The 14,264-nt window shown below is 55.6% G+C and overlaps 1 protein-coding gene across 1 annotated transcript in view; it reads left to right on the forward strand.

Annotated features, from left to right (window-relative positions):
* Positions 1-14,264, forward strand: part of Casz1 (castor zinc finger 1) — a 53,093-nt gene that overhangs the window by 18,714 nt on the left and 20,115 nt on the right. Inside the window, exons 3-5 of the mRNA XM_051173973.1 lie at positions 8,156-8,641; positions 11,917-12,751; positions 13,729-13,797. Coding sequence (XP_051029930.1) covers positions 8,156-8,641; positions 11,917-12,751; positions 13,729-13,797 — 1,390 coding nt within the window. The remainder of the gene's footprint in view (positions 1-8,155; positions 8,642-11,916; positions 12,752-13,728; positions 13,798-14,264) is intronic.

A 14,264-nucleotide genomic window follows, 5' to 3' on the forward strand; every position in this document is an offset into this window, starting at 1 on the left:
AGGGTTCCCTCCTTTCTCTCTTTGACTCATCTGTCTGTCCATCTCGGCGTGTGGCCAAGCTGTGGCCGCATTACTGTCTTTAGAGCAGTCGTGCTGAAGGGTCTGGAGTAACCGTCAAGGACCCGCTCTTGGCGGGCGTTGATGAAGGGGGCTTCAGGGAACGGTAAAGTTAAGGGGGCAGCTTCTGTCCAAGGCAAGACTAGCGGGGTCCAGTGCAGCTGAGGAGGTATACCCTTGCATACTGGGCTCACTGGTCTAGCTCTGCCTCTCATGGAAGAAGGCGCCACAGGGTATGAGGGTGGGGACTGGGCCCCTGCTCTCTACCTCCTGCCCGGCAAGGCAGAGCCCAAGGTTCAGATCCTGGGTGCTCTCAGGTTAAATGGACAGCCCCCAGATGGTGGCCACGGCATGGACCACGAATCGCTGAGGTTTTCCTTTTCTGAGCAGTACGTTTCCCTAAATTGTCTTTGACTTCGTGCATGGGTAATGAAAGTTTATGCCCTTGTTAGAAGGACAGGCGGCCAGTTCCAGTTAGAACTGGGGTTGTTTCCCTGCCAGCTCCCTCAGCCCCCTCCCCAGCAGGAGAGAGAGCTAGGTATGGTGTGTGTGTGTGTGTGTGTGTGTGTGTGTGTGTGTGCGTGTGTGCACGGGCGCGCGCGCGCGCGCAAACACACACACACTCAAAAAGGACAGCCCCTCCCTCCCTGGTGAATAAGAAGGCTGTTAGGGGAAGGGAGAGGGAACGGAAAAAAAAAAAAAAGAAAAAAATTTCCATATTTGTGTAAGTTGCTTTAAAAGCATTTTATCATGTCATAAAAAAGGGAAAGTACTCTCAGAAATTGATCCTCTCTGCCAGCCCATTGGACAGAAGGACGTTGGGATGTTAATGGCCATCCTGCTCCAGGGTGGCTTATTAAAAAATTTATACATAAATGCTTAAAATTGCATAAATTATTTAAAAAAAACCAACAAAGTAAGCAATTTGAATTCCCTCTTTTCCACCCCCTTTCCCAGACCCTCCTCAGGGCCCGCCTGGTCCCCAGGCTCCTGTTCCTTCCCCGGGGTGTTTCCCCTGTTTTCTCCACTTCCCGCCACACCCCAGACACAGTCTGCCCTGCCTTCCTTAGGGGTTTCCCTGCTCACCCACAAATTAATGAAACAGCCAGCCCACCACCAAACACTCACATGTACACGCGCTAATAAAAACACCACTAATAATGCCCCAAATCGCAAAATTAAATATTAAGGCCAAAGGAGGCGGACGAGGAGCAGGGCTGCCGCCACCGTCGCTGAAGTTGGAGCTGATGAGTGTGTCTCTCGCAGGCGTGGAATGTCACCCACACATCCTGGAGACTGGAGTGGGGAGTTTTATGATGGTTTTTCATTGATTTGTTTCCCCAGCGCAGCTGCCGACCTCTATTGAGGGACAAACATAATCAGCACTGACGCAAATTAGATGGTTATTCGTTTTGAAAATTGACAGAAAAACAATAAAAAAGATGAAATGCTCCCAAATCAATAGATATAATGAAATTCAAATAATCCGAGAGATGAGGTCTCCATGGCAACTGATAATGTGGAAAAGAAAACAATTTAATAAAGGACAGACACACTTTGAAAACAGATTGGGCCCGGGGAGGGGGGCGGGCTGGCGGGCGGAGGGCTGGAGCGCGGGCTGGCGAGTGAAGGATCACTGTCCGTCCCAAGGACACCCGCCATAATTAAGCGAGGCTTTCGGCCCCAGAAAGTGCAGATTCAGGTTTTAATACACAAAATTATTTCAGGAGCAGTGAATCGGAAAGTCGTTTGTAATGACCTTCCTGAGAGGCCCGGGCGCGGGGCATGTTGGAGGCTGGGCGGCCAGGCCGGCTGAGTTATGGCATATTTGTGTTTTTATAGTGCAGAGGGGAGGGGGTGGTGGTGGGGAGGGGGGGGGAAGGTTAAACAGTATTTACAGCTCAGTTGTTTTCAGAGAGGAAGAGAAATAGAGTTCATGGAGAGATGCAGCGGGCGGGCAGGCGGGTGAGCCGGGAGGCCTCGGGTCTGCAGGGAGGGGAGATGGGCCCGGAGGGTCTCCCCCTTAGGCTGCCTGACCTGCATCTGCTTCCCAGCTATAGAGGACACTCAGAGCTGCCACACTGCTCCAGTTCCTGCTATGGCTCAGCTAGTAGTGTCTTCTAGGTTTGGGGCCTCACGGAGGATGGATGGCAGCTGAGGTCCAGGCTACATGGACGCCCAGCTGTATCTACTCAGTAAAAGGGTGGGGGCATTTGCAGCAACTGCTGCCCGAAGGTCACCCTGCCGAGTCCCACGTTCCTCCTTTCTTTGCGGGGCACCATGTTCATTCATTTAGATGAGCCTTCTCTCCCAAGTCCGGTGCTGGGGTGCAGTGGTTAAGAACCCAGATGAGCATGTGAGAACCACACAGCCTCCTCTTTGGCTTTGCCCCTCTGCCTTGAGTTCAGTCTCATGGTGTTTGCAGAGCTGAGGGCCACAGGAAGGAAAGGGACCAAACTGATCCTTTCCTGTAGCCCTTCAGAGCCACTTGCCTGCAGCAGGAATTAAGAAGTCATCCCTGGGGAAGTGGGTAGGGGGACGGGGAAAGTCTGGTATCCCCCTCAGACTGTCTGCCCTCTGGCATCAGCAACTATGTCTGTGTTCTAGCATCATTACCACAGGGCACTTCCAGAGCCTGGGCCATTCTCTGGGCCCATGTGTTTGCACAATGTGACTACACAGCCGTAGAGACATGCACACGTGTGAACATGTATGTGTGTGGGGCAGCACACACACAAGCAGGCAGGCCCAAGTTGGTGTATATTTGCTCAGTGTGTGTTTTAAATCTCCCCTGGGTGGCAACTCTCTTTTCTCTCCTCTTCCTGTTTGGCTGTGACCTGGGGGAGATTGATAGCCAGCCCGTGCCGTGATGCTAACAGTTCCCCTGATTTATAGAGTTACTTACGCTAAGTGAGGCCACTTAGACGCGTCTGGATAGTAAACCTTTTAACTGAACTAAAAAAAAAAAATCATAATAAATAAATAAACAAAGGGGGGTAAGCTAGGGCCCAGTGACCAAGCCCCGCCTATTCCCCAGCCTGGAGGGCCAAGAACCCTAGGGTAGCAGCAACCATCCCTTCCTCCCACACACACCCAGAAGCGCCTGTGTTCCTAGCCAAGGTTGGGATCAGGCCCAAAAAGGGACACCCCTCTCCTAGGGGACAGTGTTTGGCTGGAAGAGCCAGGAGAGGGAACTGAGCAGTGGGAGAGGAAGTGAGGGACCACGTCCAACAACCTCTCTTCGCTTAGCATGCTCTCATGTCAGCCCTGTGTCCTTCGCCACGGGGATGGCTCTTTTGAAATTTGTACCCACATCTGTACTGAACAAGCCACTACGTGACACAGGTCTTATTTTCACAGTATCGCCTCCCATGTCAATCCAGGTGCTGGCCTGTAGACAGTGCTCTGGGGTGGCTTGTGCTCCGTGAGGTGTAAGCTCTTCGTGGGTAGCCAGGGTGGAAACTCCAACAGTACACCCCCTCTGAGACTCTGGGACAGCTGTTTGGAGGGCTGTGGGAGGCATGTGTAGGGTTTAAGCCTGTGGCCTTGGACATCTGAGCCTGGGTGGGAGTTGTGCTGTAGTGCTGACTGGGTGACAGAAAGCAATTACCAACATCATCGCTTCTGCGGCCTCGTCTGGAGATGGGGACAGCACAATGGACACAGAGGGTTATGACGGTGCTCTGAGGGTGCCACCTGCTACAAGACTCCAGGTGCTGCGGGCTAGAACAGTCACCAGGGTGGCTTCTTCTGGCCAAAGGCAGGCAAGGCCCCATGCACCCCCCCCCTCCACCCCAGGGGACTGGCTGCTGGCCCCTGCCTCCCCACCTCCTGATATACAGCGGGCATTAGGCTGCCCAAAGGGGATGCTGCATCCTTAGGAAGAAATATGTCCTCATTTTTCTTAAACACCGTTTCCACTGAGTGAAATGTTCAGAAGGGACGCACAGGGAGAACTTTATTTCCTACCAGGGAGTTCAGAGCCACCAAGCAGGGCCCATAAAGCACCGTAGCCCGGTGGCTGACAGGCAGCCTGGCCACGAAATACATTACTCATGGGGGGTGGAGGCAGGGGGCTGCCAGGCCTGCCCAGCCCCAGGGGACTGCCCCCATCCCAGCAGGCTCAGCAACTCCAAGACTCAGGGCCCTGAGGCAGCAGGAGCCAAGCCTCTCCCGTTGTGCCCAGGCCCTGTGAAAGAGGGTCTGGCGGGACCAGATGAGGTGGCATGGGGCTTCTAGCTACCCTTGGTCTTCACTTACTGGTCAGGGAGGCTAGGGCCCAGGGGGCCCAGGTGCAGCCCTCTGCGCCCCCCTTTCTCACCAAAGCTGGCAGGAGCTCTGGCCTGCCCAGCCTTCATGGGAATGATGAGATTCATGGCAATCGGGCCTTCTCCCGGGGCCCTCCTTTCATTCGATTTCTGAAGCTGGCTGATTTGAATATTTATAAATATCAGTAAATTATTTATTGTAGCAATCTGCTGCACCATTTTATCCATCGCAGTTAACACTTTAGGGGGCTCCAAGTTATGGGAACAGGAAGTGAGGTTGAAGAGGAGAGAAGGCATGGTAGACTGGGAGGAACCCCTGCAGGGAAGCCCGGTGGGGGGGGGCTTTCCAGCCTCTGTGACATTTGTGAGTGTGTGCTCCTGCTCTGAGTGAGGGGTGTGCATTCCAGGGTCAGCTCCCTCCTCCCACACATGGGACCGTCATGGTGCCAGCTCACTGTCCTTAAGGGCCTCCACTGTGCCTGTGTTTACCCGACCCCAAACACGGTGGGCTCTGCTGTTTACCTGATGCCCACTGCAGAGACAAAGCTTGTGGAGTTCCAAGCCCTCATACAGAGAACTGGGACCCGGGGAGCTTAGCGGTGGCAACCCCAAGCCTCCTGTCCGTCTTCCCCACCTACTTTCCTGGGCCAAATGAGTGTTCGCTGCCTTAGTACCGTGACTGAAAGGCGGCATAGCACCCGCCTGTTGCCCCTCTTGGGCTGGACATCCTTTTCCCAGGCCTTGCTTGCCAGGTCCTGTGCTTGGCACAGACAGACCTTACCTTGCACTTGTACAGTGACTGCTTCTCCAGGGAGAAATCTGGCCCAGGTTTGGAGCTCACAACAGGCAGAGCCAGGCCATGCCCTCAGGACTCTGACCCCAAGGCCAGGCCATAACCTACACTGTGCACTTCCTAGTGATTACCCTGCTGGTACAGAGCTACTGGGATCAGCCACGGGCTGCCAGGCCTGGAAGGGACTCTGCCAGGTCCTCTCCTCCACCTCTACTGCCTCTCCCAAGTCTGCCTGTCTCTGGGTGAGCAGAACAGGAGCCCCTCTTCCCACCCTCCAGCCCAAGCCTGCCTCCTGGGCAGTATTGTTCCCAGAGGAAGTGTCCAGTGTAAATAGAACAGCGGGCAGGCTAGTGGCGGGAAGGAGATGAAAGGGGCAATGACAGGACCGGGGACGGATGGCTTCCTTCCATTGAGGCCTGGCCATGGCGTTTATATTTTAGGGAGGAAAGTCAGAGCAATGTTTACATGGATAGGAGTCTGGGGTCAGACCAGCGGTGGTGGTGGTGGTGGTGGGGGTGGTTGTGAATCTGTAGGTTCCAAGACCTTGATGGAGGGGCTGGTTGAAGGTTCATGGGGACCGGAAGACAGGCAGGCAGCTCAGCTCTTGGCCTCATACATAAGCCCCTTCCTGCCATCCCAGCCTCGCACGCGCGGGCACTTACCATGACTGTGAGCTGTGCCTTTGCCTGTGACTCTCTATCTCTGTGTCCTGGGCCCAGATACCTCCTACTTCTCCACCTCCACCCTTGGGACCATCAGTAGAGTCAGGGGGAGGGCAACATCTGGAAGGCAGGTGGTCTGGGGCAGAGCAGCAGCTGGAGGGCAGGTGTAGAGGGAGTTGGCTCGAGCGAAGGGGCCGGGGGCTGGGGGTGGGCCCTGGGTGCACAGCTGCATCGCAGCTGGTGGGAGCCCAGGCAAAGACGGGCGTGAAGCCGAGATAGAGAGAGGGTGGGCTGTGCTGGGTGGGCCGAAGTTCAGGGAGGCTCCAGGATGGGTGCGGACCTGAGGAGGGGCTGTTGCCAGCAGCAAGTGCAGCCCTGAGAGCTTGTGCTTCCCTCTTCCTTGGGATAAATATTTATAGATTCATTTGCCGTCTGCCATACACACTTGGCTGCTTACCTCCTGGTAAAAATAGTGCAGGCTCCTCCACTCCGCCCGCCTCTTCCCATCTAAGACAGGGGACAAAGGGGTCCAGGTGAGGCCCACTACCCTGCTGAAAGTAATGTGTTGTCTATCATAGAGCCTGATGGTCTGCCCAGAGGCTAAGTCGGGTGGGTGTGGCCGGGGCCCTATCATAAGAAGGGTCCACATGGGGGTGCTCCGGATTTTTGCTAGCCAGGACAGACCTGGTGCTGTGGACGAACATGAATAGAGTGGGCACTGGCTTGGGCAGGGGCCAAAGGCCCCGGGACCATGACCTCTAAACTAGGAATATGGGACAAGACCGAACAGACCTTTCCATAGCAGGGGAATAGCTGGTATCACCCTGTCCCTTCTGGGCCAAGTAGAGCCGTACATACACACCAGCAGCTTGTGACAAGGCAAAGGTCTGGGGCCACCGGGCATGTATATCTGAAGGGGTGGTTAAGTCTGCATGTACAGGTTGAAGCAGTTGTCTTTGCGTGGCATGAGGCGTCTAGGCACAGAGGTAGCCATAGGTGGGCTCTCTCTCTGGGTACAGGGTTTCATGGCATTTGATCATCATAGGCCACAGCTCTGAGCAGAACCCCTCACACAGCCTTCTGACCCATATGGGACATGCCAGGTTCCCTGGAAAGAGCTGTGGGAGGTAGATGGCGTTCCTATATGCAAGGGTATTGTGAGTAGTAGAGACCTTGCATATGGCCACTGGTCTGTGTCTAGCCATACCACAAGGTCTGTCACAGAGTAGAGCCTCACCAAATGTGTGGTGGACAGCTGACAGGTCGATGTATGGGGTTTGATAGGTATGTGTGTCTGCCTTTGTTGTCTTCCTGGCCAGTGTGGCCCTGAGACCCTGAGAGGCAGAGGACTGGCTAAGCAGTACGAGGGGATGGCCACTACTCTAGTAGCTTCTCTAGCCTTTCTGGCTGCTCGGTGGCTGTCACCAGAGATTAAGCACGGAATCTGTAGCTCCTACTGGCCCCAGCGTGTCCTCCCTGAAGTCCCAACTTGTCCCCTGCGTTTGGAAGTAAACTTCCAGGGCTGCAAGAACTAAAGGGAAAAAGGAGACCCTAAGACAAGAAGAGTGGCCTGTGAGGGCCGTGAGGAGCTAGCTGTGTTCAGGTAGCCCTTGCTGAGGTTTGTGGGAAGGAAGCAGCAAGAGGAGACTTGGTGCGGGGGTGGGGATGTGCGAAGCAGGGAAGGTTGATGGGAGGGGAGGCCCTGGATAGGTCCCAGGAGAAGAGCCCTGCAATACAGTGAGCAGAAGCAGGAGCCAGGGACAGGGCAGAGCCAGAGACCTGTCCTGGCAGAAGAGCTGCCCGAGAACAAGGTGTTCGGGCGGGGAAGCGGCCAGCCAGGAGCTGCTGGGTCGGCAAGGCAGGAGGCTGGCACAGGTTGTAAGCTGCCTGCGGCTGACTCTTCCCCAGGGACCTGTGGTGAGGTGGAGCATTCAGGGGTAAGAGCCAAGCTGCCAGCAGCATGGCATTGTCGCTTGCCCGCCTCACCTCATACTAACCCCTTCACCTGCCCATGTCTTCATTTCCTGTGTTAAAGGACATGTCACATCTCAGAGAGGCTATTTCAGGCCAGGCAAGCCTAGGAAATTCTCTTAGGAATTGGGCAGTGGAATTCTTGTGTTCAAAGAGCCATTCATTCCTTTATCTTGAACCCCCCCCCCCGCCTCATGTCGGGTGCCGTGTCCAGTTGTGAGGGTAGAGCAACCGTGAGTCCAGCCCTGCAGCCCCCAAGCTAATGCAGGAGATAAGCATAGGCCAGGCGGTCTCAGGCAGTTTGACAGAACTGTGGTCAGTCGAGGGGGATGGAGAACTACTTTGGGGGCTGCTGTGCTTGGTACGCAGGCCTCTCACCACTGTGCCCCCCTCCACCCCTGCAGCTGAAGGCACCCGGTGCACCAACCCACCTGCAGGCAAGCCTCCAATGGCAGCCAAGCGCAAAGGCGGCCTGAAGCTCAACGCCATCTGTGCCAAGCTGAGCCGACAGGTGGTCGTGGAGAAGGGAGCAGAGGCTGGCTCCCAAGCCGAAGGTAGCCCACTACGTCCCCGGGACAAGGAGCGCAGTGGCCCTGAGTCTGGGGTGACCCGGGCTCCCCGGAGTGAGGAAGACAAGAGGCGGGCAGTGATCGAGAAATGGGTCAACGGGGAGTACAGCGAAGAGCCTACACCCACACCAGGGTTGGGGCGCATTGCCCGAGAGGGCCTGGAGCTGCCCCCAGAGGGCGTCTACATGGTGCAGCCTCAGGGTTGCAGTGACGAAGAAGACCACGCCGAAGGACCCTCAAAGGACAGCAGTGCCCTGGAGGAGAAGGACTCAGATGGTACGGCTTCAAAAGACAGCGGCCCCAGCGCCAAGCAGGCCTCAGGTGTGTGTCTGGCCATGCGGGGAGGGAGGGTGAAGGCCGGAAAAGGGCCGGGCAGGTGCAGGTGCTACATCCAGGGGATTCTCCCCTATCCCTGCAAGCACTGGTACCTTATCCAACCCAGCAAGAATCGGAGAGAGGGCGTGAGGAAGAGGTAGGGCAGTGTTGGCAGCTTCCCCAGTATGAGGCAGCCTTGGGGAGCCAGCTGTGGGCTTTGAGAGGATGCACTGTGGACACGTGCACAGATAGACCGGATAGATGAATGAGCAGAGGGTGGGTGTGTAGGTAATCGCACATAACCTGCAGAGGGATGAGACTGTTTGGGGACCGTGGTACCCGGCCATGGTGTGGGGACCAGTGGAGCTGTGTCAGTGGTAGCGTGGACAGCATGAGTTCTCATCTCTAGATCCTCTCTTGGTAGCTTAATGAGAAGTCTGGAAAGGGCTTCGTGCTCCTACCCACCCTCTCTTTACCTGTGCCCCGTCCTGCCCTATGAAGCAGGGTGTCTCAGAGCCATGAGCCTGGCTTAGCTCAGCCAGCAGGTCCCCTCAACATGCAGCTGCCCTGGACATGCTCCTCTGGCTGACCTGTTTCCCACACGATGGCAGAGGCCTGGCTTCATCAGTCTCTCCCTGTCCTTAGGACACAGCACCTTCCCTGGACAGGGAAGGCTTGGCTGGCATTTCAGGTAGGAGAGGGGCCTGCTCTTGGACTGGAGCCCTGAGACCTTGGGCCTTGGCTCTAGTCCTCAGTCTCCTTCCTAGGCTTATTCATGGAGCCCTGCACCTCCCCTGCCTGCTCCCCTGTCCCCTTCCCCCTGCAGTGAGGGGCGCATCTCCTCCCAGTGCGGGGAGCCCTGCGCAGCCACATAATTATGCATATAAGATATAAACAGAGCTGTTTAATTATCCTTCGCCACATCAGTGACAGAGTAATTAACAAACATTGCAAGATCAATGAGGAAAAGTGTGACCTTCAGTTTCCTCTGATAGGAAAAGCCCTTGCTGTTGCCAGACACAAGGTGATTGTGCTGGGCCTGAGCAGAGGAGAGGAGAGAAGAGGAGGAGAGGGGAGGGGAGGGGAGAGCAGAGCAGAGCAGAGCAGAGGAAAGGAGAGCAGAGGAGAGGAGCAGAGGAGAGGCGAGCAGAGGGATGGCAACAAGGGCTGCTGTCTCCTCAGCATCCTCATCCCCCAGCCAGCTCCACACATGGGCCATCAGGTAGTCCAGGCTTCTTCCCCTCCTCAGGGGCATTGAAGGCAGGAGCAGGATATGGACTACTGTGTCTGCTGCCCACAGGCCTCAGGCCTGGCTCCCTCTCGGTCTTTAGCGCAGGCCTCATCTGCCCACCATGGGTTTGGCTCCCTAGGACTTTGGCTGTCTGTGGGACCCCCGCTGGCCCCCTCCCTGTTCAATGCTGCCTGCCCTTCAGAGCCCGCTGTTTCTCTGCCATATATAGTGAGGCCCCAGCTGCCTCTAGCTATTTTTAGCACTTTTTCCTGGTCCCTGAGCCACTTCATCCAGCAACCAGAGCCCACTCCCAGGCCAGCCCCCAACCTGTATGCCTAGAGCTGGGGCTCGTGGCTCGTGCTGACCATCAGCTTGTCAGGGCAGTTGTCTTGCCTTGACTGAGCTCCTTGAGTTACTCTGGGTGTCAGGGGAATGCCTGACTGTACTCTTCTGTGCCTACTGGGGTCCCACTGCCCCATGATGGTTCAGAGCTCCTCCTTCCGCATCCTGCTGGGTACACAGCTAGGATAATGCTGCTCCATCAGCTTCCCATCCGCTATGCTCTGAGACTCCTAGAGCTGGCGGCATTGGAGGGAGTCAGGAGTCCCTTCTGGTCATGCCTTCACCTGGCTGTGCTCTTAGGGACTCTAGCCTGGACCCCGGTTGCTTTGAGTGTGCTCAGGTGGGGGGTGGGGAGAGCGTAAGACAAAGTAAAACAGGGATGGCCCTGGGCCACTCCATCTCACTTGCCTGCATGTACCTGACCTGGATGCCAGTAGGTGTGTAGCAGGACTTTGATGGAGAAATGAGTGAGCTTGTGTGTGTTGGGGACCATCCGGCTGCTGTGGTGACAGACTGTATATGGGAAAGGCAATATGAGGGTCTCATGTCCTCCAACCCTGCTGAGGCTTGTCCCGGGGCAGTGGGTGTGATGCTTGAGGGAGTGTGTATGTGGGTCTGTAGAACTGGGGAAAGTACCTATGGATATGAATTTAGTGTGTATATAAATGTGGGCACATGATTATGCATATGCGTGTAAGTGTGGTGTATGAGATTGTGTCTGTGAATGTGTATATAAGGGTATATGTGTAGTATGTGTGTGTGTGTGTGTGTGTGTGTGTGTGTGTGTCCTTATGTGAGGGAGAGAGAAACAGGGAGGGAGAGAGAGGGAGAGAGGGAGGGACAGAGAGGAATTCTCTGAGTGTTGATATGGATGGTGGGCAGGATGGACACTCTTCCCTCAGGTCTGTCACCCTAGATCCAGCAGGGCTCTGATTTTCACTCTCCCGGGTGACACACCCTTAAATGTGAGCAGAGGAGCTAAGGTGACCAGGAGGTTTGAAGGACTTGTCCTTGATAACAGATTCTGGCTGGAGTGGTGGCGGTGGGCACTGATTAAGTCTGAGTAGACACATTGACATAGGCCCAGCCTCTTCTATTGGGGGAAAACTTGAAGAGGTTGGCCAAGAAGTCAGATTCTGAGGCATCTGAAGCCACGCCCCTCATCTGCCCAGGACAGAGGCATTAGGCAGGATCCTCCAGCTCGGCAGACCTTAGCCACATACTCACGCAGCTCTCTCTGCTTCAGGGGCCTTCCTAACTGTCTAGTCAGTGGTCCCCAACCCTACCTGTTTTGTTCCTCATGACCACTGCCCCCCCCTCAGGAGGAAGGTTGGGCTGTTGCCTTACTTCCAGTAAAATGGCTTCTCTTTCATATTAGGCCAAGGCGAGAGAGCGGAGACATTTATGAAACTTTGTTTAATGTACTGAAAAGCCATCGGCCAGAACATTTAGGAAATTGATTTTCCTGGCATTGATGAACTCGTTTTATTTTACCCCAGTATTAATTACTTTTTTTTAAAACAAATTAATTTAAGAGTCGTAAAACCTAACAAGTGAGCCAAATGTCCATAGATCATGTCCTGCTCCGCCCCTCCCTACACTGGTCCCCTCCCTCTGTGGGTGGGGGCTCAAGGTAGAGGGGCTTCTCATCTCTTTCTCGCCTACCTCCTCCCAGAAATGACACACCCCTCTCCCCTCCCCCCCATAGGAGAAGCCTCCTCTCTGAGGGACTATGCCGCCTCCACCATGACCGAGTTCCTCGGCATGTTTGGCTATGACGACCAGAACACTAGGGATGAGCTGACCAGGAAGCTCAGTTTTGAGAAGCTACATGCAGGCTCCACCCCTGAGGCGGCTGCCTCTTCCATGGTGCCCACCTCTGAGGATACCCTCAGCAAGCGGGCACGTTTCTCCAAATACGAGGAATACATCCGTAAACTCAAGGCTGGCGAGCAACTTCCCTGGCCAGCCCATGGCAGCAAGGCTGAGGACCGGGCAAGCAAGGAGGTGGTGGGCCCCTTGCCCAGCCTTCGGTTACCCAGCAACACTGCCCACCTGGAAACCAAGGCCACCATCTTGCCATTGCCATCACACAGCAGTGTCCAGATGCAAAGCCTGGTAGCCCGCGCTTCCAAGTATGATTTCTTCATCCACAAACTGAAGACGGGTGAGAATCTGAGGCCTCAGAATGGAAGCACCTACAAGAAGCCATCCAAGTATGACCTGGAAAACGTCAAGTACCTGCACCTCTTCAAACCCGGGGAGGGCAGCCCTGACATGGGCGGGGCCATTGCCTTCAAGACAGGCAAGGTGGGGCGCCCCTCCAAGTACGATGTTCGGGGCATCCAGAAGCCAGGCCCTACCAAGGCTCCGCCCACCCCCAGCCTGGTTTCTACACCCCTCACCAGTGTGCCCAGTGCTCCCAGCGCCCCTGGGCCGGGACCTGAGCCACCTGCTTCCCTGCCCTTCAACACTCCCGAGTACCTGAAGTCAACCTTTTCCAAAACAGACTCCATCACCACGGGAACTGTCTCCACTGTCAAGTAAGGAGCCCCCCACCCCCACTGCCTCCATGAACCCTGGGACCGGACTGGATAGGGAGGTCTACCTCCTTACCTGCAAAACTTACTGTGGCGGACACAGCCCCTTGTGCAACACAGATTGCCATGTATGTGCACACCTGCACATACACACACACACACACACACACACACACACACACATAATTGCTCTTGCACTGATCTTAGACCTGCATATGACACATCTCCTATGTACCCACACACTGTCACATGTCACACAACCTCTGTGCCTTCCTCATTTACTAACTCTGTTGCCATGACCTGTTCCCTCTGGCCTCCGCCATAAGGGCTGAATGCAGGCTGTGGTTGGTAGAAAGAACTCACTCTGGGGTGGGGCTGGGGGCTGGGGGCTGGGGTCCAGGTTGTGGCCTTGGTTTCTGGTTCAGAGCCTGGTCCATGGAGAAGGCAGGAAGTTAGGTGGGGGTTAGATGGCAACTATATTCCAAGGATAGAGAACTGGCCTGGATGATAAAACAATGGGTCTTCTGAGGCCAAACGACACCCTTCCCTCAAGCCATTTCCTCTGCTACAGCAGTGTGGGGCCTGCAGGTCCTGGAGGCTGTGAACCAGGCAGATCCAGTCAGAACCCTTTGGTTGAGAGTAAGGAGCCGAATGCCTGTACCTTACACATGTGTCTAGTACTATCCTCCTCATCCATTACCCCACTTACTTTCATTGCATGCTGGGAGCCTCAGGCCCTGGCTTCCACGAAGGCTAACTGTAGGCCTGGCTGGGCCTTCCAGCCCTAGCTGCTCAGGATAGTACACTCCTGTCAGAGGTGAGCTAACTGAGCACCTCTGGCCAACACACTTTTTCAATACCACCCTGAGGGCCCAGGAGAGAGGAACCAGGGTCCAGGGCAGGGAGCTGCCCATCAGCCGCTCCTGGGGCCTGAGGCCACCCCCTTCCGCTAATCGGCTGTGCCCTGTGTGTCTTACCAGGAATGGATTGCCCACAGATAAACCAGCTGTCACCGAAGATGTAAACATTTACCAGAAATATATTGCCAGGTAGGCCCCTGGGGAGGAGCCTGTGGACAGAGACTGGGGGGCGGGAAGCCAGGCATGTCCGAGGACTGTGGGACCACCTATGTGCAAGCTCATCCTTAAGGCCAAGAGGGTGCCTTCGCCGCATCTCTTTTCTCCCCAGAGAGGCTGCTCCTGGGTCCGTCTGAGACCCAGCCCCTCTTGTGGTTGTGCAGGCCACACAGTCCATAGGCAACTTCTAACCCAAGTAGGGCTGTAGGAAAGGGCTGGTGCCAGGCCTGCCACAGGCGAGCCTCTATGGCCGGCCTGGGTCCTGCCTTCACGTGGAGCCTCGGGTAGAGTGCACACCACAGTAGAGCCTTAGGATTGAGGGAAATAGGCGGTCATTCTCCTTCTGCCATGGCCTGCAGGGAACCCCCTGGAGGTGGGTGGTGGGGGAGGGGGACTCTGATGAAGGCAGACTTTAGATCCCTCCTGAAGGAGGCAGGGCT

This window comes from Phodopus roborovskii, unplaced genomic scaffold, assembly GCF_943737965.1.
Source record: "Phodopus roborovskii unplaced genomic scaffold, PHOROB, whole genome shotgun sequence".
Taxonomy (NCBI): domain Eukaryota; kingdom Metazoa; phylum Chordata; class Mammalia; order Rodentia; family Cricetidae; genus Phodopus; species Phodopus roborovskii.